General features: G+C 38.9%; 1 protein-coding gene across 1 annotated transcript in view; it reads left to right on the top strand.

Moving 5' to 3' along the window:
• Window positions 1-15,236, top strand: part of LOC140243687 (5'-AMP-activated protein kinase subunit gamma-1-like) — a 73,922-nt gene that overhangs the window by 32,071 nt on the left and 26,615 nt on the right. The window contains exons 3-5 of the mRNA XM_072323350.1: window positions 1,374-1,526; window positions 2,682-2,772; window positions 8,514-8,671. Coding sequence (XP_072179451.1) covers window positions 1,374-1,526; window positions 2,682-2,772; window positions 8,514-8,671 — 402 coding nt within the window. The remainder of the gene's footprint in view (window positions 1-1,373; window positions 1,527-2,681; window positions 2,773-8,513; window positions 8,672-15,236) is intronic.

The raw sequence follows: 15,236 nt of genomic DNA, 5'->3' as shown, positions 1-15,236 counted from the left end.
CTGTTCACATGCACCCAAAATTATGGAGTTTTAAAAATAAATTCTTGCAATGCAATGCAAGAACAGATAATTCTTGTGTGCAGATGGATACTAAAACATCACTATCCCCTCTACGTCATTATGCAAAAATCATTCTTCTTGATTTTTGTCATATACTCGTGATAAGTTTTCCCCATGCATTGTACATTGTGAACAACATACAAAAGCAATATCGATTTTTGTTCATGCCATGGTTCAGCTTACAGCACTAACAGAGACTCCAACCCAAAGCACCTTCTGATATGGAGATTCGTATCCGGGCAATTACCCCCGGAGGGCAATTACCCCCCCGGCCAAATACTGGTTAGTGGTAAGGTAAGAGTAAAGATTAGGGTTAGGGTTAGGTTTAGGGTTAGGAGTTTGGGTGAGGGTTAGAGTTAGGTTCAGGATTAGGATTAGGATTAGGATTAGGGTCAGGGGAAGGGTGCGGGGTAATTGCCCAGGGAGTAATTGCCCTAGAGATTCTCCCGCCTGAAACCCCTAGCAAACGGGAGACTCCAAATTGATGTGTGCGAAGCGCGAAGTTCCTAGGGTTCTAGATGCTCTCTGGTGCTATGTAAGGCTTATTTTTTTCAACATACAATAGCAATAAGTAAGAAATCCTTTCCAACGGGAGACACAGAGCCTGGGCGGGAGAAATTAAATCTCAAGCGGGAGAACAGGAGATTTTGCAAAAATGGGTTTTCGGCGGGAGATCTCCCGTCGAAAACGGGAGAGTTGGAGTCTCTGCACTAAGTCTGGCTGAGGGTGACTGAGGTCAAGTTCCTCCAGTGATTGTTTTGGTGTGCGCAGTTTGGAGATTTAAAGTGCTTTGCTTGCATCCAAGTGATACTTTTACCAGTGGGTAAATGGCTGCGAATAAAATTGATTTGGCATCACGATCCAAAATTCATGTGTGTAAAATGGGCCTGCCCTAAATTGTGAGGAATTGAATGAGCCCAGAGAGACACAAGTAATTTAAGCCAACCTCACCTTAACCCGTTGAGGACGAACTGCTTGTGCTTCAACACGCATATCCCATAGATACCTCCCCGAGTATAGTCGGGACTTGTCCTCAGCGGGTTAATAGCTCAGTTCTTGTGAGACGGGGTTCATCCCTTTAAAATCCTGTCAACAACCTATGATGACCTCAGAAATATGTTTGTGATAACACGAGACAGATCTAGAGAGCTGCATCATCTAGGTATACTCATGCAAGGTACTGATTGATATTATATCTGATTTGAGAGGGCTCTTGGCAGAGATACACATGTTCGTCACACAGTTCACCACTCAAGTCAGTCTCATTATTCAATCCCGTTTCTGTCCCGGTCATCTTCGTCTCTCTCCCCCAGGACTTGAGTTCCTTTGCTATGCCCTTTCTGGAGAGCGAGGAACAATCACCGGGCAGCTCTCGAGGGGGCAGCACTTCGTCCTCACCAGGGGGCAGCATCACAAACATCGACAGCGCGCGGCGCTACACATTTCCCAACAACGCAGCCAAACCCGTAAGTACTTTGTACGTAAGCTTAGGATTGATCTTGCTTTACTCCCATGCTCAAACACGTATCTGTTAAGGAGAAGGAGGGGGAGGGGGTGTCTGTTATTTTTTTTCCTTTGCCCTACAAAAGAGGTATAACATTCTGTACATCACATTTTAAAGCAGAGCACACTTGTCAGCACTGCTAGGAATGACTCCTCTAGTGGCTTACTATTTCAGCCTTCTAATATTTGAAGTGCTTATTTTCCTTACCCTGGGGAAAAAAAAAATCATAAGCTTGTAATTCATTCTTGGAGTCATTTTGCTACTTTAGATTTGACTGAAATTGGTTTTGGGTGCTAATCTTCATTTCAGATATTAAGACCTTGTCATTTATGGGCTATTTAGATATGAATAACTTTGTTTGAAATTCTTCCTATTTCGTAAGATCAAAGATTTAAATATGATTTTATTTCATAATATTATTTCATAATGACATTTTGCAAGATTACGATCATTCCAATTTCCAGTGTGACAAAAAGGAAGGTACAACAATACACTGAATAGTTTGATCTCCTGCAACACTTGCATACTCTATTACTGGCAGTTAGCAAATATTTTCATACCGCATTGCCTGTCTCTGCTACCAAGCTTGTATCATTAGAATCAAGCAATGCACATGTTTTTAAATGTAATGCAAAGTATGATGATGAGAAGAAAGGAGCCTCTCAACATATCTGTGGTATTAGTTTTTACTGTATTTGCATAATACCTAGGCAGATGCATCTTACAGAATTAGTGTACTGTGCAAAAATATGTGTAAGCTTTCAATTCAAATGGTGCCAATAATCAGTTCCAGCAATAAGAAAATTCTCCAACTCATCTGAATGAGCATTATTGCACAAAGGACCCATATGTTTTTAAGAGGTAAAGTGCCTTTCACTAGCCCAACAGTGAGTTTGGTTCTACTGGCAGTTACCGGTAGTCGGCAAGTATGTCTGATCTCTGAAGTACTCTGCCAACAGTGCAGCACTGTAGTCTGCAGATTGGAGAAAGAACTTCAGTTAATAGAATTCAGCCATGTTTTTAAAAAAGATCCATTGTTTCCAAAAATCATTTGCACTCTAAACTGACTCATCCCGTTTGGAATGTTTAATAATTAACATTTTTTAATGATATGCAGGGCAAGCGAAGATGGCATAGTGGACCTTCCACCTCGGCTAGTCAGACAGCGGCCTCACCTCATGGAAAACCTGTGTACAACTCAAGATCAGGTAAGAAAATTCAGCAAGAAGTTTCCTCTTTCCTCCTCCCCCCCCCCCCCCAACCTATTGACCGATTCGGGTTCGTTGAGGGCAGCAGACATTTTATGGCACTGGGCGCAGCCATGAGCTCAAATTGCGGTGTCTCAGCCGACCCCCCCTGCTCTCCCCCACCCCCCGGGCAACATGTTTATCGCGCACTTGTAACAAAGGTTCGCGCACTAAGCAAGCATACGCACACTCAGTACGAGACGCTCATTGGCTAAAACAACCATGCATCCGTTTTTCATTCTGCGCGCGTGCTAATGTAGGGAGAGGGGTGGGGAGTGGGAAGGGGGGGTCGGCTGAGACACCGCGTAATGGCGCTGCCCATGCCAAAAATACACATAGCGCGTCACAGAATCGGTCAATACTCACACATACACACACACCTGGGCCCTGTTGCATAAAACCCTTACCGCTGGACTTACCGCTCCTTTCTAGGTAAGTCTTCAAATTAGCAGTAAATTTTATAATCCTTGATGCTGATTGGCTGTGATGCCTAATTTTGACCGTAGTTACCATTGAAATTCAACGGTAAGTTTTATGCAACGGGCCCTCTAGCGCTTTACATACAGTAGTTGAGGTTGTGGAAACCGTTTTATTTGCCTTTTTTTTATGTCTGTGCTGCTTAGTGTACTGCATAGTGTACAAACTTTAGATTAAAAGGATGCTGTTTCCCATGTTCCACTGCTGGGGAGGTTTGTAGTATCAGCCTAAAACCAGTGGTAAGTCCAAACTGTTTGATTATTAGCCTTTGGGATACTGTTAGAGCTGAAATTTTCGCGTACAGATATTTTCGCGAATTGCTACTTGGAGGACATTTTCGCGTGTTGTTAATTTCGTGGGTGCGAGAGTGTAACTGAACTTAGATATTCGCGCGTTGTTATTTTCGCGTGTTGTTATTTTTGCGGTTCAAAAGCGATTTTTCAAAATTCGCGAAAATAATACCACCGCAAAAATTTCAGCTCGTACAGTAAGGCAATGGTGTTTAATATAGGTCAAGGGTCACAGTCACGTGTACATGTATGATTAGGTAGCAGTATTCTTTTAGTAAAGGATACTCAGCCTATGACATTTCAACTCTGGCTAAGAAGAAACTGATATAGATATTAACCTGGCACAGTAGGTTACTGACTAAAGGTCAGAGGTCAGATGTCAAAGTCATAGCACACAGTCGGTCAAAGAGGAATGAAACTGAGTGCATGAGCATAAAGTTAGACAAACTAGTGAAAGGAGACAAATTTGAGTGGAGGTGTATGTAGTGAAACATGGACAGTCATAGTAAATAATGTTGAGTTTAACTAGCATTTACTGTGGCCCTGCTTTGCATTCTTTCCCCAATATCTGGCAAATGTCTTTTAACTGCCTGCTTTGCGGTGCCATAAATCATTGTTTAACAGCCAGGCGTTTAACTCGAGTATTTATAGCCGGACTTACATCACTGTGAGCAAACAACACAAGCAGTGCACTGATGTTGTTGGGCTGTGAACAGTAGAGGGCAGCAGATAGTAACCAAATCCCATCCTGATTTGGTCAGCGAGTGTTGTGCTATCTTGCCTCAGTGCTCAAGCTTCCATGGAAACTATATCAGCAGCAATTGAATGATGAAAATGAACTGAGATGGCTGTCTGTTTGAATTCTAGGGACAAAGACATTTGTTCCAGATACTCTTGAATGACTCTTTGCCATGGAGATGAAATAACTGTCTTGATTATCTAATAATCTGAGGAATATAAGCCCAGCATGGGGGGGGGGGGGGGGAATGCGCATGATACAATATAAAAGTATACACATTAGATGTTGATGAAACTAACTTATTTTCTTCTTATTCTTCTTCAAAGTATGCCTCAAAGTTCCATCTGGAACCAAACGATATTTTCAGTGTATAATGCATCTCATCTTGTAAGTATTCAAACACTCTTTGTATAAGTTTAGAACAGTTTTTTAACCCAGTATTTCGATAGATCATTCAAGTACTCGGCTGGTGCGTAAAAGTAAGGGTGTTGTCATTTTTATGATGTCCTCTTTGGATATAACCTAGGATGAGTGTATACATAGCCATTATACTATAGCAGAAAGAGAATGCATTTTTTTTTTAATATAATAATAGTTTTTCAATGACATCCTGCAAAAGTTTTATTTGCTATTCTGTTATTCGAATAGAATTGTGACATTGTGAGATTTTTTTATCTGAGATATTGATATAGTAGTGTATTAAGTATGATAACAGTCTAATTGTAATTTTATGGCTTGCAAAAGCTGAATAACGGCCTTCACTCATTTGGTTTTATTGTTCCAGTCCCATTTTAAGAAGTGAAGCTGTTGTGTTAAAAGCAGAGGTAGGGGACAATGGAGTGTGGAAAAGCACAAGGCAGGACATTCACGTTATGAATACCGTATACGGCATATATTTTATAGAGTGTCTAATTTTTTGCTAGTTGGGTCTTCTTGATAGTTCCATGAGACATTCAAAACATGATCTTGGAACACAGGAATGAGAAGAAAAATGTATGTAAGCAGATCACATTCATGTTGGAATCAGGGTTAAAGGTACTGTTTTGTACCTTTGGGAGCAGTGATTTTAAAAATGTTCGAGTTTTGATGCATAATGTGTAGGTCATTTGTATTACAAAACATCCTACCATACAAAAATTTTGCAATAAAGCATGAAATATAAGGAGATATCACTATTTTTTTTCAATAAACCATAACTGTAGATGGTTTATCCTAGAAATAATTATATTATTTTAACAATTGTTCATATTTTGTATAATACTGAACATTGATTATACTGATTAGTATTTTTACATTGGTTGTTTCTATCTCTAACTCACATCTCAGAACTATTTTGAAGCACTGAAGCTGGGTTTTGGTTTTATCTGTAAATGAAAAACAATTCCTTTAATATTTTCACATGTTTTTGAATTCGCATGTAGCGCTCAACTTGTGAAGTTCCCAAAAATAAAACCCTCGGCGACAGACACATTATTTCAGAACATTTTATTGATAGTCATGAGGAAATCAGTGACACATATTTTGTTGATCATTTGACCTCTATTTGACTTGATGCATTCAAAGTAAATTGAAAGAAGTACAAGAAATGTTGTCATTTTTCTTCTAAGAACTTAATAGTAAACAGAGTACTGTGATATTCAAACATATTCTGTGTCATTGCCAAAATTTCCTCAAATGAACGGGAGTGCAAAACGAGAACTGTCAAAACAGAGTGATCATTTTTCTATGGATGAGTGCCGTCGTGACAGGATGAAAGAGGAGTTGTTGTTCTGTGCATGCACTATTCATCAGGGATGGGGGTGGGGGATGGGGTGGAGGAGTGGGGCGAATGTACGAAACTGTTTACCACTGGGCGCCCTGCATGTACACCAAAACATTGTAAGGCTCATAACTTGTTCCAGATCTTGGCAAACAACTTGACCTACATTCCAATCGGATCGAGGGATATAGCGTGGGCTCCTTACGGATACAATGCATAGATTTGTAGTTGCGTTGGGTCTCTTTTGTTTGAAGCTCAGGGCATCTATCCCAGTGGTATGACATAGTATGATATATGTATGTATGTATGTATGGATCTAGATGGATGTATGGATGTAGAGAGAGGAAAGCGCTAGACTGGGGTAGAATATTGAGGTGTACCGTCACGTCGCATGGCCAGCAAAGGAGGTTGGGTATTGATAACGGGAGGACTGATATGATGGCACTCAAGGAGTTGGTCCGCTCTGGAATATGACATGCGATTCCGCTGACATATTGGCGTTTTAACTGCTGGGGCTCCCCTATTCCAGGGAAGGGGGGCTAAATTGCCGGCAGACAGGCAGCAACCTCCCTCTGACGTGATTATCAGCCATCGTAAAAGGACATTTTGGGGGCTTGGTTGGTCGAATGTCACGCCATGATTGCAAACTGATGGGACTGTGCATGCGTTACGTTCTGTCTCTCCGAAGTGACAGCCCAAATGACTCGTATGCATCTTTTTGTGACAGCGGGGAGCATGTGAACAAAAGGATGTTCCCTTTTAGCAGGAATAGAGGTAGGCATTGTGTCGTGTGAGATGCGTGTTGTGTTACAGGACGGATGTTCATGTCTCTCCTCTGCCTATAGTGCAATCGGCAACTTCGCTAATGTACTTAACGACGACGTATAAGGTTCCTCACCCACATCCATTCAAATCAGCTCTCTGGTTTTCATGCCCTTTTCCAATTGTGCTATCCTGTAGCTGAAATGTGCTGTGCTTGCATTGACCATTGCTATGTCTGGCAATTCTCAAGCTAAGGCTATAGATTTTGTAGGGATACCTTATGCCCATCTTGTGTCTTAGCAAAGCAATATGTATTTCAAGATGGCCTAGGTTGAAAGATATGCCATGTGTATGACTCACTAAATGTGATTATTGTATAATGACTGTGACTTCTGCCAGTCTGGGCAAGGAGGTTCAAGAGAATTGAGTCACAACCGTCTTATTTCCTTTGCTAGATGTTTGATGCCGCCGCTCAAAAATATTTGAAGCATGTGCCAAACAGGATCTGCCACACAGATAGGAAGACAATTGACTTGTGTCTCATCGCATAATCACCAGCCACTTTCTAAGGAAGATATGTCTTTGTGATGGTAATTACTTTTCGCTATCCCTTCTCATAAAAGGTATGCGGTAGAGACACGAGGATGCGCGAATAGATATTGTGCAAAAAATGCTGAAATAAAGATGGAAATTATCCGACTGGGCATATCCGGGCACTAATCTGATGTATCTTTCAATAAAGAATATACTTGAAGATTATTTCATATTAGTTTTATTTGTGGAAATTAAGTGGAAAAGTGATAAAACCTTTTTTACAGGCATAGTACAGTTTCAAACAAGTTCACATGATTCAGCTCTGATTTGCACTTTTGCACAAATCTCTGGACAGGATTGACTTTGTTTGACATGCTTTACTATTAAGTGAAATTTCATTTCATTTAATATATAAATAAGCAAAATATGACCAACATTATGTTAACGTTCAAAATGAATCTTCAGATTGCTCAGCAAGGCGGCGGCGCCGAACATCGATTATCAAAGGCACAAATTATGCACTTGTGCAATTCTTTTGTACATCAATAGAAATCTGACAATGGTTTGAATAATTACAGACACTTGGAACTCCAACTCTTAAACCTCTTTGGTCTGGGCAGCTGAATGCCCTGTTATATATGATGATATACCACAAATACAAGAGTTGCCCCCAAACATATTTTTCTCTTTTTTTTTTTTTCAACCTGGATAGTTTTTAAATTCTCCAGATATGCATTTTTGTTAGGACAAGATTTGCCCCACATTTTATTTCTGAAACTGTTACCACAGAAGACAAGTGATATATAACCAGACAAAGGCAGTCATAAGAAAATTATCTTTGAAGTAAGATGCAGTCAGGTTTGAAAGAGGTTGCTCGTACATTAATTAAAAATGGTAATATGCATCATCAAGAAAAATAAAATCAAGGTTCAAAATCTCAAACCTTGCCCCTTTCCCAGATCACTGCCAAAATTTAATCATCTGTTCCTTGTGTCATCGACTTTTCCTGCAAGTTTCCTTTAAATCTGTTCACAACTTTTTGAGTTATTTTGCAAACAGACAAACCAACACCAATGATCATTTAACCTCCTCCTTCCATGGCGGAGGTAATAATCTCTTTGTTTTATCTTCTCCTCTCCAGCAGTGGGATCGCCCAGCACCACACCTTCCTACATGAGTGGCCTTCAGCAGCTCCGGCTACAAGACTACAACAGGGAGCCAGAGAGGCGGTTACCACGGCGAGTCCTCGTCCGGCAATTCTCGGACCAGGGGGAAACCATCTCCACGCCCTTCCATCCCGTGAGTCAAAGTGTTTTGATTGATATCTTTTAAAGAGTTTTTTTTATAATGTCTGAATGTTCATTTTGTCTGGTCAGGATTGTTGTTTGTTTTTCCACAGACTACCGGTAGTCTTGATGTAAGGCTGTTTGATATTTCCCTCGTACAGATTTCTAGGAACGCATAGACACAAACACACTAACTGAAAAATATTTAGACATATACCTTCCCACTCGTCATCTCGTCCAAACAAAAACCACTACAATTCTTGAAGTGATGTTACACCTAGCAGTTCACATACGCAGGACTCTTGAATGAATCCGTAAATCAAAAGAATGTAGTTGCAGTTGCAGCGTCAATTGGTAGATTGGATCCCACTTTCAAGTGTATTCTCTCTTTTTGTGTGATTGAATAGCTACAGTCAATACTGCACTGATGGAGAGTCATCTACAGCAATTTTATGTTCCCTGCTATTTATTGTACTAGTAGGTATAAACTTTCACCCTTCCACATGCCATTACCCAATGCTTAAAACTGGCACTACTGGTCCGACAGTCCCAGACCGGTAAGAATTCCTGTTGGGCCAGTAACTTTTCAGGAATTGCAAAATTTACTGGTTCGATATGACTGGTAAAAATATGAAAGTATCGTTATCTGGGCAAGTCAAAACGTAAAAGAGAACAGGACCGGTAAAAATGGAAAAACTGGTTTAAAATCTACTGATCCAGCAGGGAAAGGTCTGACTACAGTGGAAAATGGGTTACACAGCCCTGCATTTATACCATTATGGTATACTATTGTAGTGTGAGTTGTTTGCCGTTTCTTTCCTGAAACACCTAAATAAAAAAATGTGAAAAAAAAAATCATTTCAGTATGACTGGCAACAATTCGGAAGAAGTTGTTAATTGAATATTCTTATTTTGGGCCTGAAAGGTTTGCCTGAGAGGTTTTAGATCAGGAGATGCATCTAGGTACATTTGTGCTGGACATGGAGAGGTACAGTATAGATAAAGCAACAAACATAACAGGCATATGAATGAATAGAAAGATGTAGAAAGCTCAATAACAAATGGTCACATGGATCTGTAGTTTTAGCCCCCAAAGTATTATTTGCAAAATCTGCAGAATATGACAAGATAAGTATTCAAATGAGAACCAGTCCCATAAATTTCCTCACATACATTGTAATTTTGCTTCTGAAAATGACATTGTAATGAACAATTATAAATGGAGATGAGATGAAATTCCTCTAGCAGATCAGATTAGGTCATACTTGACTCGAAGAAGTATCTTTGTTTATTGTAATGGCGCCATCTTGTGGCCAAAGTTTGTATAACTTGGAGAGTGACAAAATTTATGTCTCTCTTGCACACAGTCATAAATTTAATGTTATTCCCATCTAGGCTATGGATTGCGGATGCAAATCACTCTACAGTCTTGCTAGTGTAGTTCAAAGTCAAAATCCTTATTTGCTCTCTCATTAAAAAAGAAAAACAATCACTTGACTGAGGGAAAGAGTAATGTGCAAGACACAGGCAGGCTATTTTCCTCACTCTGAACAGAATGCAAACATTTTGCAATTTATATGCAAAGCAATAGATTGCCCATTTGTTCCAAATGTACCAATGTGTTGTTGAGCCATGGATGCTTAAACTATGACTTACAGAAAAAAAAATAGGTTATCTGTTAGAGTTTTAAAAAGGGAGCCAATTTGATGTCTATTCTTAGTGGTTTTTAATTGAATTACATTTAGTCATACCTTTTTAAATGATTTTTTTTTTTTGACATTGCATAGTTTCATTTTAACATACAATTTCTTGCTTTAGTCTTTTATTTACAGATTGCAAAGGTAATATCTGGTTTTGTATAGATTACTTCATTTACAAAAACAAAATGAACACTAAATGCAAATAGAAATAATACAAATAAAAAATTTGATTCTTTGATTTCCCGGGAAAGATGTCAATTGAAAATGTACCCTAAAGATTTTGATCCATTAGAAAAGGAAATGAGAGTCATTTCTGATCTTCGGCAGTGACATAAAGTCAAGAGGAAAAAGAGTTGATAATTTTAAGCATGTGGGCACTTTGTCTCATAAAGAAGTGTTAATGAAATTGTAATAAACTGACATGTGTAACCCTTTTAAATCGAACTTTCTTTACATAATGATGTGAATATTAGAATTTACATGCAAGATACTGCTTTGTTTGAATATAATTCGTGCAATAAGAATGTAACTTGATGATACTGAGTTACTAATGTCTGATCCATTATAGCATACTTTGTCATATTCATTTTTAATTTCAGTTAAGTTTTACCTGGAATTTGCCTTTGTTTGATTTTTAAAATGTGCAATGCACATGATATATCAAAATATGATGTCTTTTGTTCTGATAAAGATACTGTGTGTATTGTTATAGACATTTTGATTATTTATAAATCACTACTGTCTGTCTGGAGGGAAAAAAAAACACCTAGAAGGGAAGAAATTTGAGAGTTTGGTGCTGTTGAAGGCCACTTTTGCAGCAGCCATATTTGACTCGTCAAATTATGCAGGCACCATGGTCACACTTCCTTTCACAATGAAATTCAAAGCACTTGGGGGAACAAGATCCCTTTTTTTTTTTTTTTTTTTGATAGTGTGTGTCATTCAGAGCTGAGCGTAGTAATCTGTGTCTGGTGGTAAGATATGTCTTTGTCAGTATTAGGTTACACCAAGATTGAATTTTCGTACTGCAGTCAACGGTAGCAGATTGAGTTAGACTTGATACACCAATTTTTCCACCTCCACATTGCATGAGGAACATAGGATTTGTCCATATGTGGAACCCATTTTCATTATGAAAATGGTTTCATGCTAGTGTTAGTCATTTATAACGTACTTTACCGTGGCAATGATTTAAATATTCACAGCAGACTGATCGTTGCCAAGGTGATACAACAGTCGCTGCAGATGTGGAATGTTACAATTGTAGTGATTTGTAAAGATGGAGCATCTATTAAAGTATGGGTTTAAAGAGCTCATGATTCTACTGTACGTCATACGTATTATTCCTATTTAAGTTCTAGCCCTGACTTAAGATAAAATGATCAAATGAAATGATAAAAACAGCACCAAAATGAGTTGAAAACAATGAAATCAGATTGGAAGGTGAAGTCTAAAAGAGTGGTTTAGGTCCCAAGGGGAAAAGGATAATGAATGTGAATTTTCAATGCGAGATTAAAAAAGTCTTGTGACATCTGTCGGAGGGGAACATTGCAATGAGGTACTGATGGTTGACAGTAGACATTAATGGATGACAGCATCTCCAAGTGATTAATTCATCATCGTTATTAGGGGACATCTGTTATCGTTGCTTCATGTAAAGCAGTCTGTGCGTTTGCCATCTGTGTAAGAGGGGAGATTCAAGCATGTGACTTTTCATTAGTGCTGTATGTTTGTTTGTTTGTTTGTTTTTTCAGTATGTTGAATGGAAATAAGAACTGGAAAGGTATTGCCTGAAAACACCACAATCTTATTGAATCTACACAGAAGTGTGTAATGGGAGATCATAATGTGGTCTACAAAGTATCTCAAATAACATTTAAACAAAAGAAACGTATTATGGTAGCAAAATAGTCAGGGGAATGGTGTTGAATACAGGTAGTTGGGGCTGTGAGCTTGTTTATCTTATGTCATGGAAGATGTTATGAGTGGAATTGGTAATTTAATGAACTTCCCTTGTCTCATGATTCTGCCGGTTCATTAGATCATGAAAAGATTGAAGACTCCTTTTATACGTCATCCTAACTGTTAATCTTCTATTGTAGATACACTGTACTTTGTAATCACTGTGATATACAATTATGGCTTTACTCTGAAGGGCGTAGATCTCTAGATGCGAGATCAATGATTACCAGGTATAGAAATAATGATAATGATAGTAATTACAATAACAGTGTAGTTATTGATTAAGGCTATCGTAATTATGATGAAAATAATGATCGTAATAAATACGTTGTTATACTGGTAATGATAAGCTTTGTATTTACTGTAAAATTGGTTACTTTTGTTCCTGTCTCCATTTGCTGCCATTTTATGCTCAAGTTTAATTAGGGGAATCATACACATAATGATGCATTTGTATCATATTAAAGATGCCTTAATTTCAGTGCTTAGAACATGTACACACTTGTATTCTCTACAGGTATTATATGTGGGTGAATCTCGTGAATATACTCTCTTATAGTCATTATACTGAATGTAATATCAAGTTATTATTATTCACTCACATCTGTTGTTACTCATGAATTTCACACATTTTTCCCAATTGTTTTTATCTACATTTGTAGGTTTATATGCATGATGAGCATGTTTCCAAAGCTTACCAGGGTACTTCAGATTTTTTTTTCAAATGAAAAAAGGACAAAAATAGACAAGTAGTATAAATGATACAGTGTCATCAGTTCAAAAGTCTCAGACTGTGTATTTTATGAGAACCTCAAAATGGTACATTTGTAGTTTATGATAGATCATTACTATGATATGACTAATAAAACTCCTCAGATTTGTTCACAAACATTAAAAAAAAAATTATATATGATTGGTATTTCACACAGGCCAATTTTAGTGATTTCCTTTGTTTATAATTTGGCACATATACAGTAGTGAATTTTATTTAAATAAATTTTCCAAAATATTTGCATGTTACCACACAGTTTCCCCATTATTATCATTATACACACTACAAAAAATTCATGTTTGCAGTAATTGGCATTTTATTCTAATCACTGACCTCAAACTTTTCCAGTAAAATCTGGGAAATATACAGGGATTTATTATTCACTGCTGATTCTCACGTACATGTGCATTCTCATCACTGGTATAGTTAGATGGTCTTATCGAAAGTTCATGGTCTTATAATGCATGGGGAAATATTACAGTCAGTAGCCCAGATTAATATTGCAGTAACATTATTGCCTACATGTTTGAACAACATAATCAAATTTGTGAGCATGAAGGTTGATGACAGAAAAGTGTACTTTGGTTTTGGAGGAGTATTGCGCAATAATCAGTTACAAATGAGAACTGTCCAGGTGACTTGCAAAATGAGGAGTAGGCTGTAATTGGATTTCATATAATGCAACGGAAATGGCAGGTGAATTACAGGCCGACAAGCCTCCAATTGACAGCAATTTCACTGTGACTGCAGTAAAGCTGTTCCCATGTCTTACATGGACAGGTTCCAATCAGTGCGTGCGCGCGCGCACACACACACACACACACATACCTACGTATACATACACATACATGTTCACACATTTATACAGACATACACAGATATATGATGTATCGTATGTGTTCGGTCATGCTAATTGCTATAAGAATACACATTGTATAATGCATGGACGTGCAGTATGTATTAATACCAGTATACTCCAAACACAAAGTGCACCATACTGTCATTCTTGAGTGCATACAGCTCTATTACCGGTAATTGGACAACAGGGAATTTACCTGCAGTGCATGTTTCAGATATGAGCCATGCATGAATTGATACAACACACTATACAGCCATTCATGGCCTTGTTGTTGAACTCTTCCAGTGTTAAGCATGCTGTGTGGTATGTAAAATCCATACTTATCATGGATCTGTACGCCTGCCACTGTGTCTTACATTATTCTCACGATTTCCTTCCCAAGGGGCTGGATGGGTGTCATTCAATATAATCGCTGAAGCATTACATGGTGCCTCTGTGTGACAGAGGGCGGGTTTTATAGGTCAACTGCCTTATCCATCTCCGATCTCATTTGCTGCGGCACCGTGTCGGGTATATTGGAGTGGTAGCATTAGCATTTGGAAGAGAACTATGGAGTGTGTGTATGTGTACTCGGGACAGCAGTAGAGGGGCAGTGTGTGTGTAAACGCAGTGTGGGAATCTCTTTGCTGTGGCTACGTGTGTCTCTGCGAGTAGTAGTAACTGACGCAAAAAAAAAAAAAAAAGACGCCGTGCTGGGGAATTCATTTTGTGTGGGGGTTTGGTGAGGACCGGTACCCGGCGTGCGCTTTTCTGACCCACAAATGATGTCGCCTACCAAGCGCTGAACCGGAAGAAGACCCAGCTTTGAGTTTCTGGGAGACCTAAGGAGAGGGAAGGAGAGCAGACCCAGTGAATAGAACAGGAGGGGCACTCCTCATCAAACTGGAGCTGGCATTGGGGTTATAGATGGTTGGATTTGCCTCATACAGCTGCAATTTGTGTTTTTTCTGTGTTGACCAGAAAATTTCCAGTGTTCTCCCTCACAAAGAAGGGCACACATACGTGTAGCTGATTCCTGTACCGAGCTCAAGTGCCTTGTTCGTCGGGACAATGTTTTTAGTGATGCCGGTAGAATATTGGGATTACGCGAGATATATCCACCGGCGAGGGAGAGAGGAGAAGAGAGGAGGATGTCAAATATCATACTGAACCAAGCAATGATTTTCCCCGAGCCGCAACCCCTGTTGAGGGCAAGATGAGAACAGCGCTTGGCATCTGAATATGACAGGAACACTCGTTGCTCAGGATTTCTGGCTTTGCACGAGCGTTCTATGAACTGTAATTA

Source organism: Diadema setosum, chromosome 20, assembly GCF_964275005.1.
Source record: "Diadema setosum chromosome 20, eeDiaSeto1, whole genome shotgun sequence".
In the NCBI taxonomy this organism is placed as follows: Eukaryota; Metazoa; Echinodermata; class Echinoidea; order Diadematoida; family Diadematidae; genus Diadema; species Diadema setosum.
The sequence above is the reverse complement of the archived record's forward strand: the minus strand, read 5'-3'. Positions and strand labels throughout refer to the sequence as shown.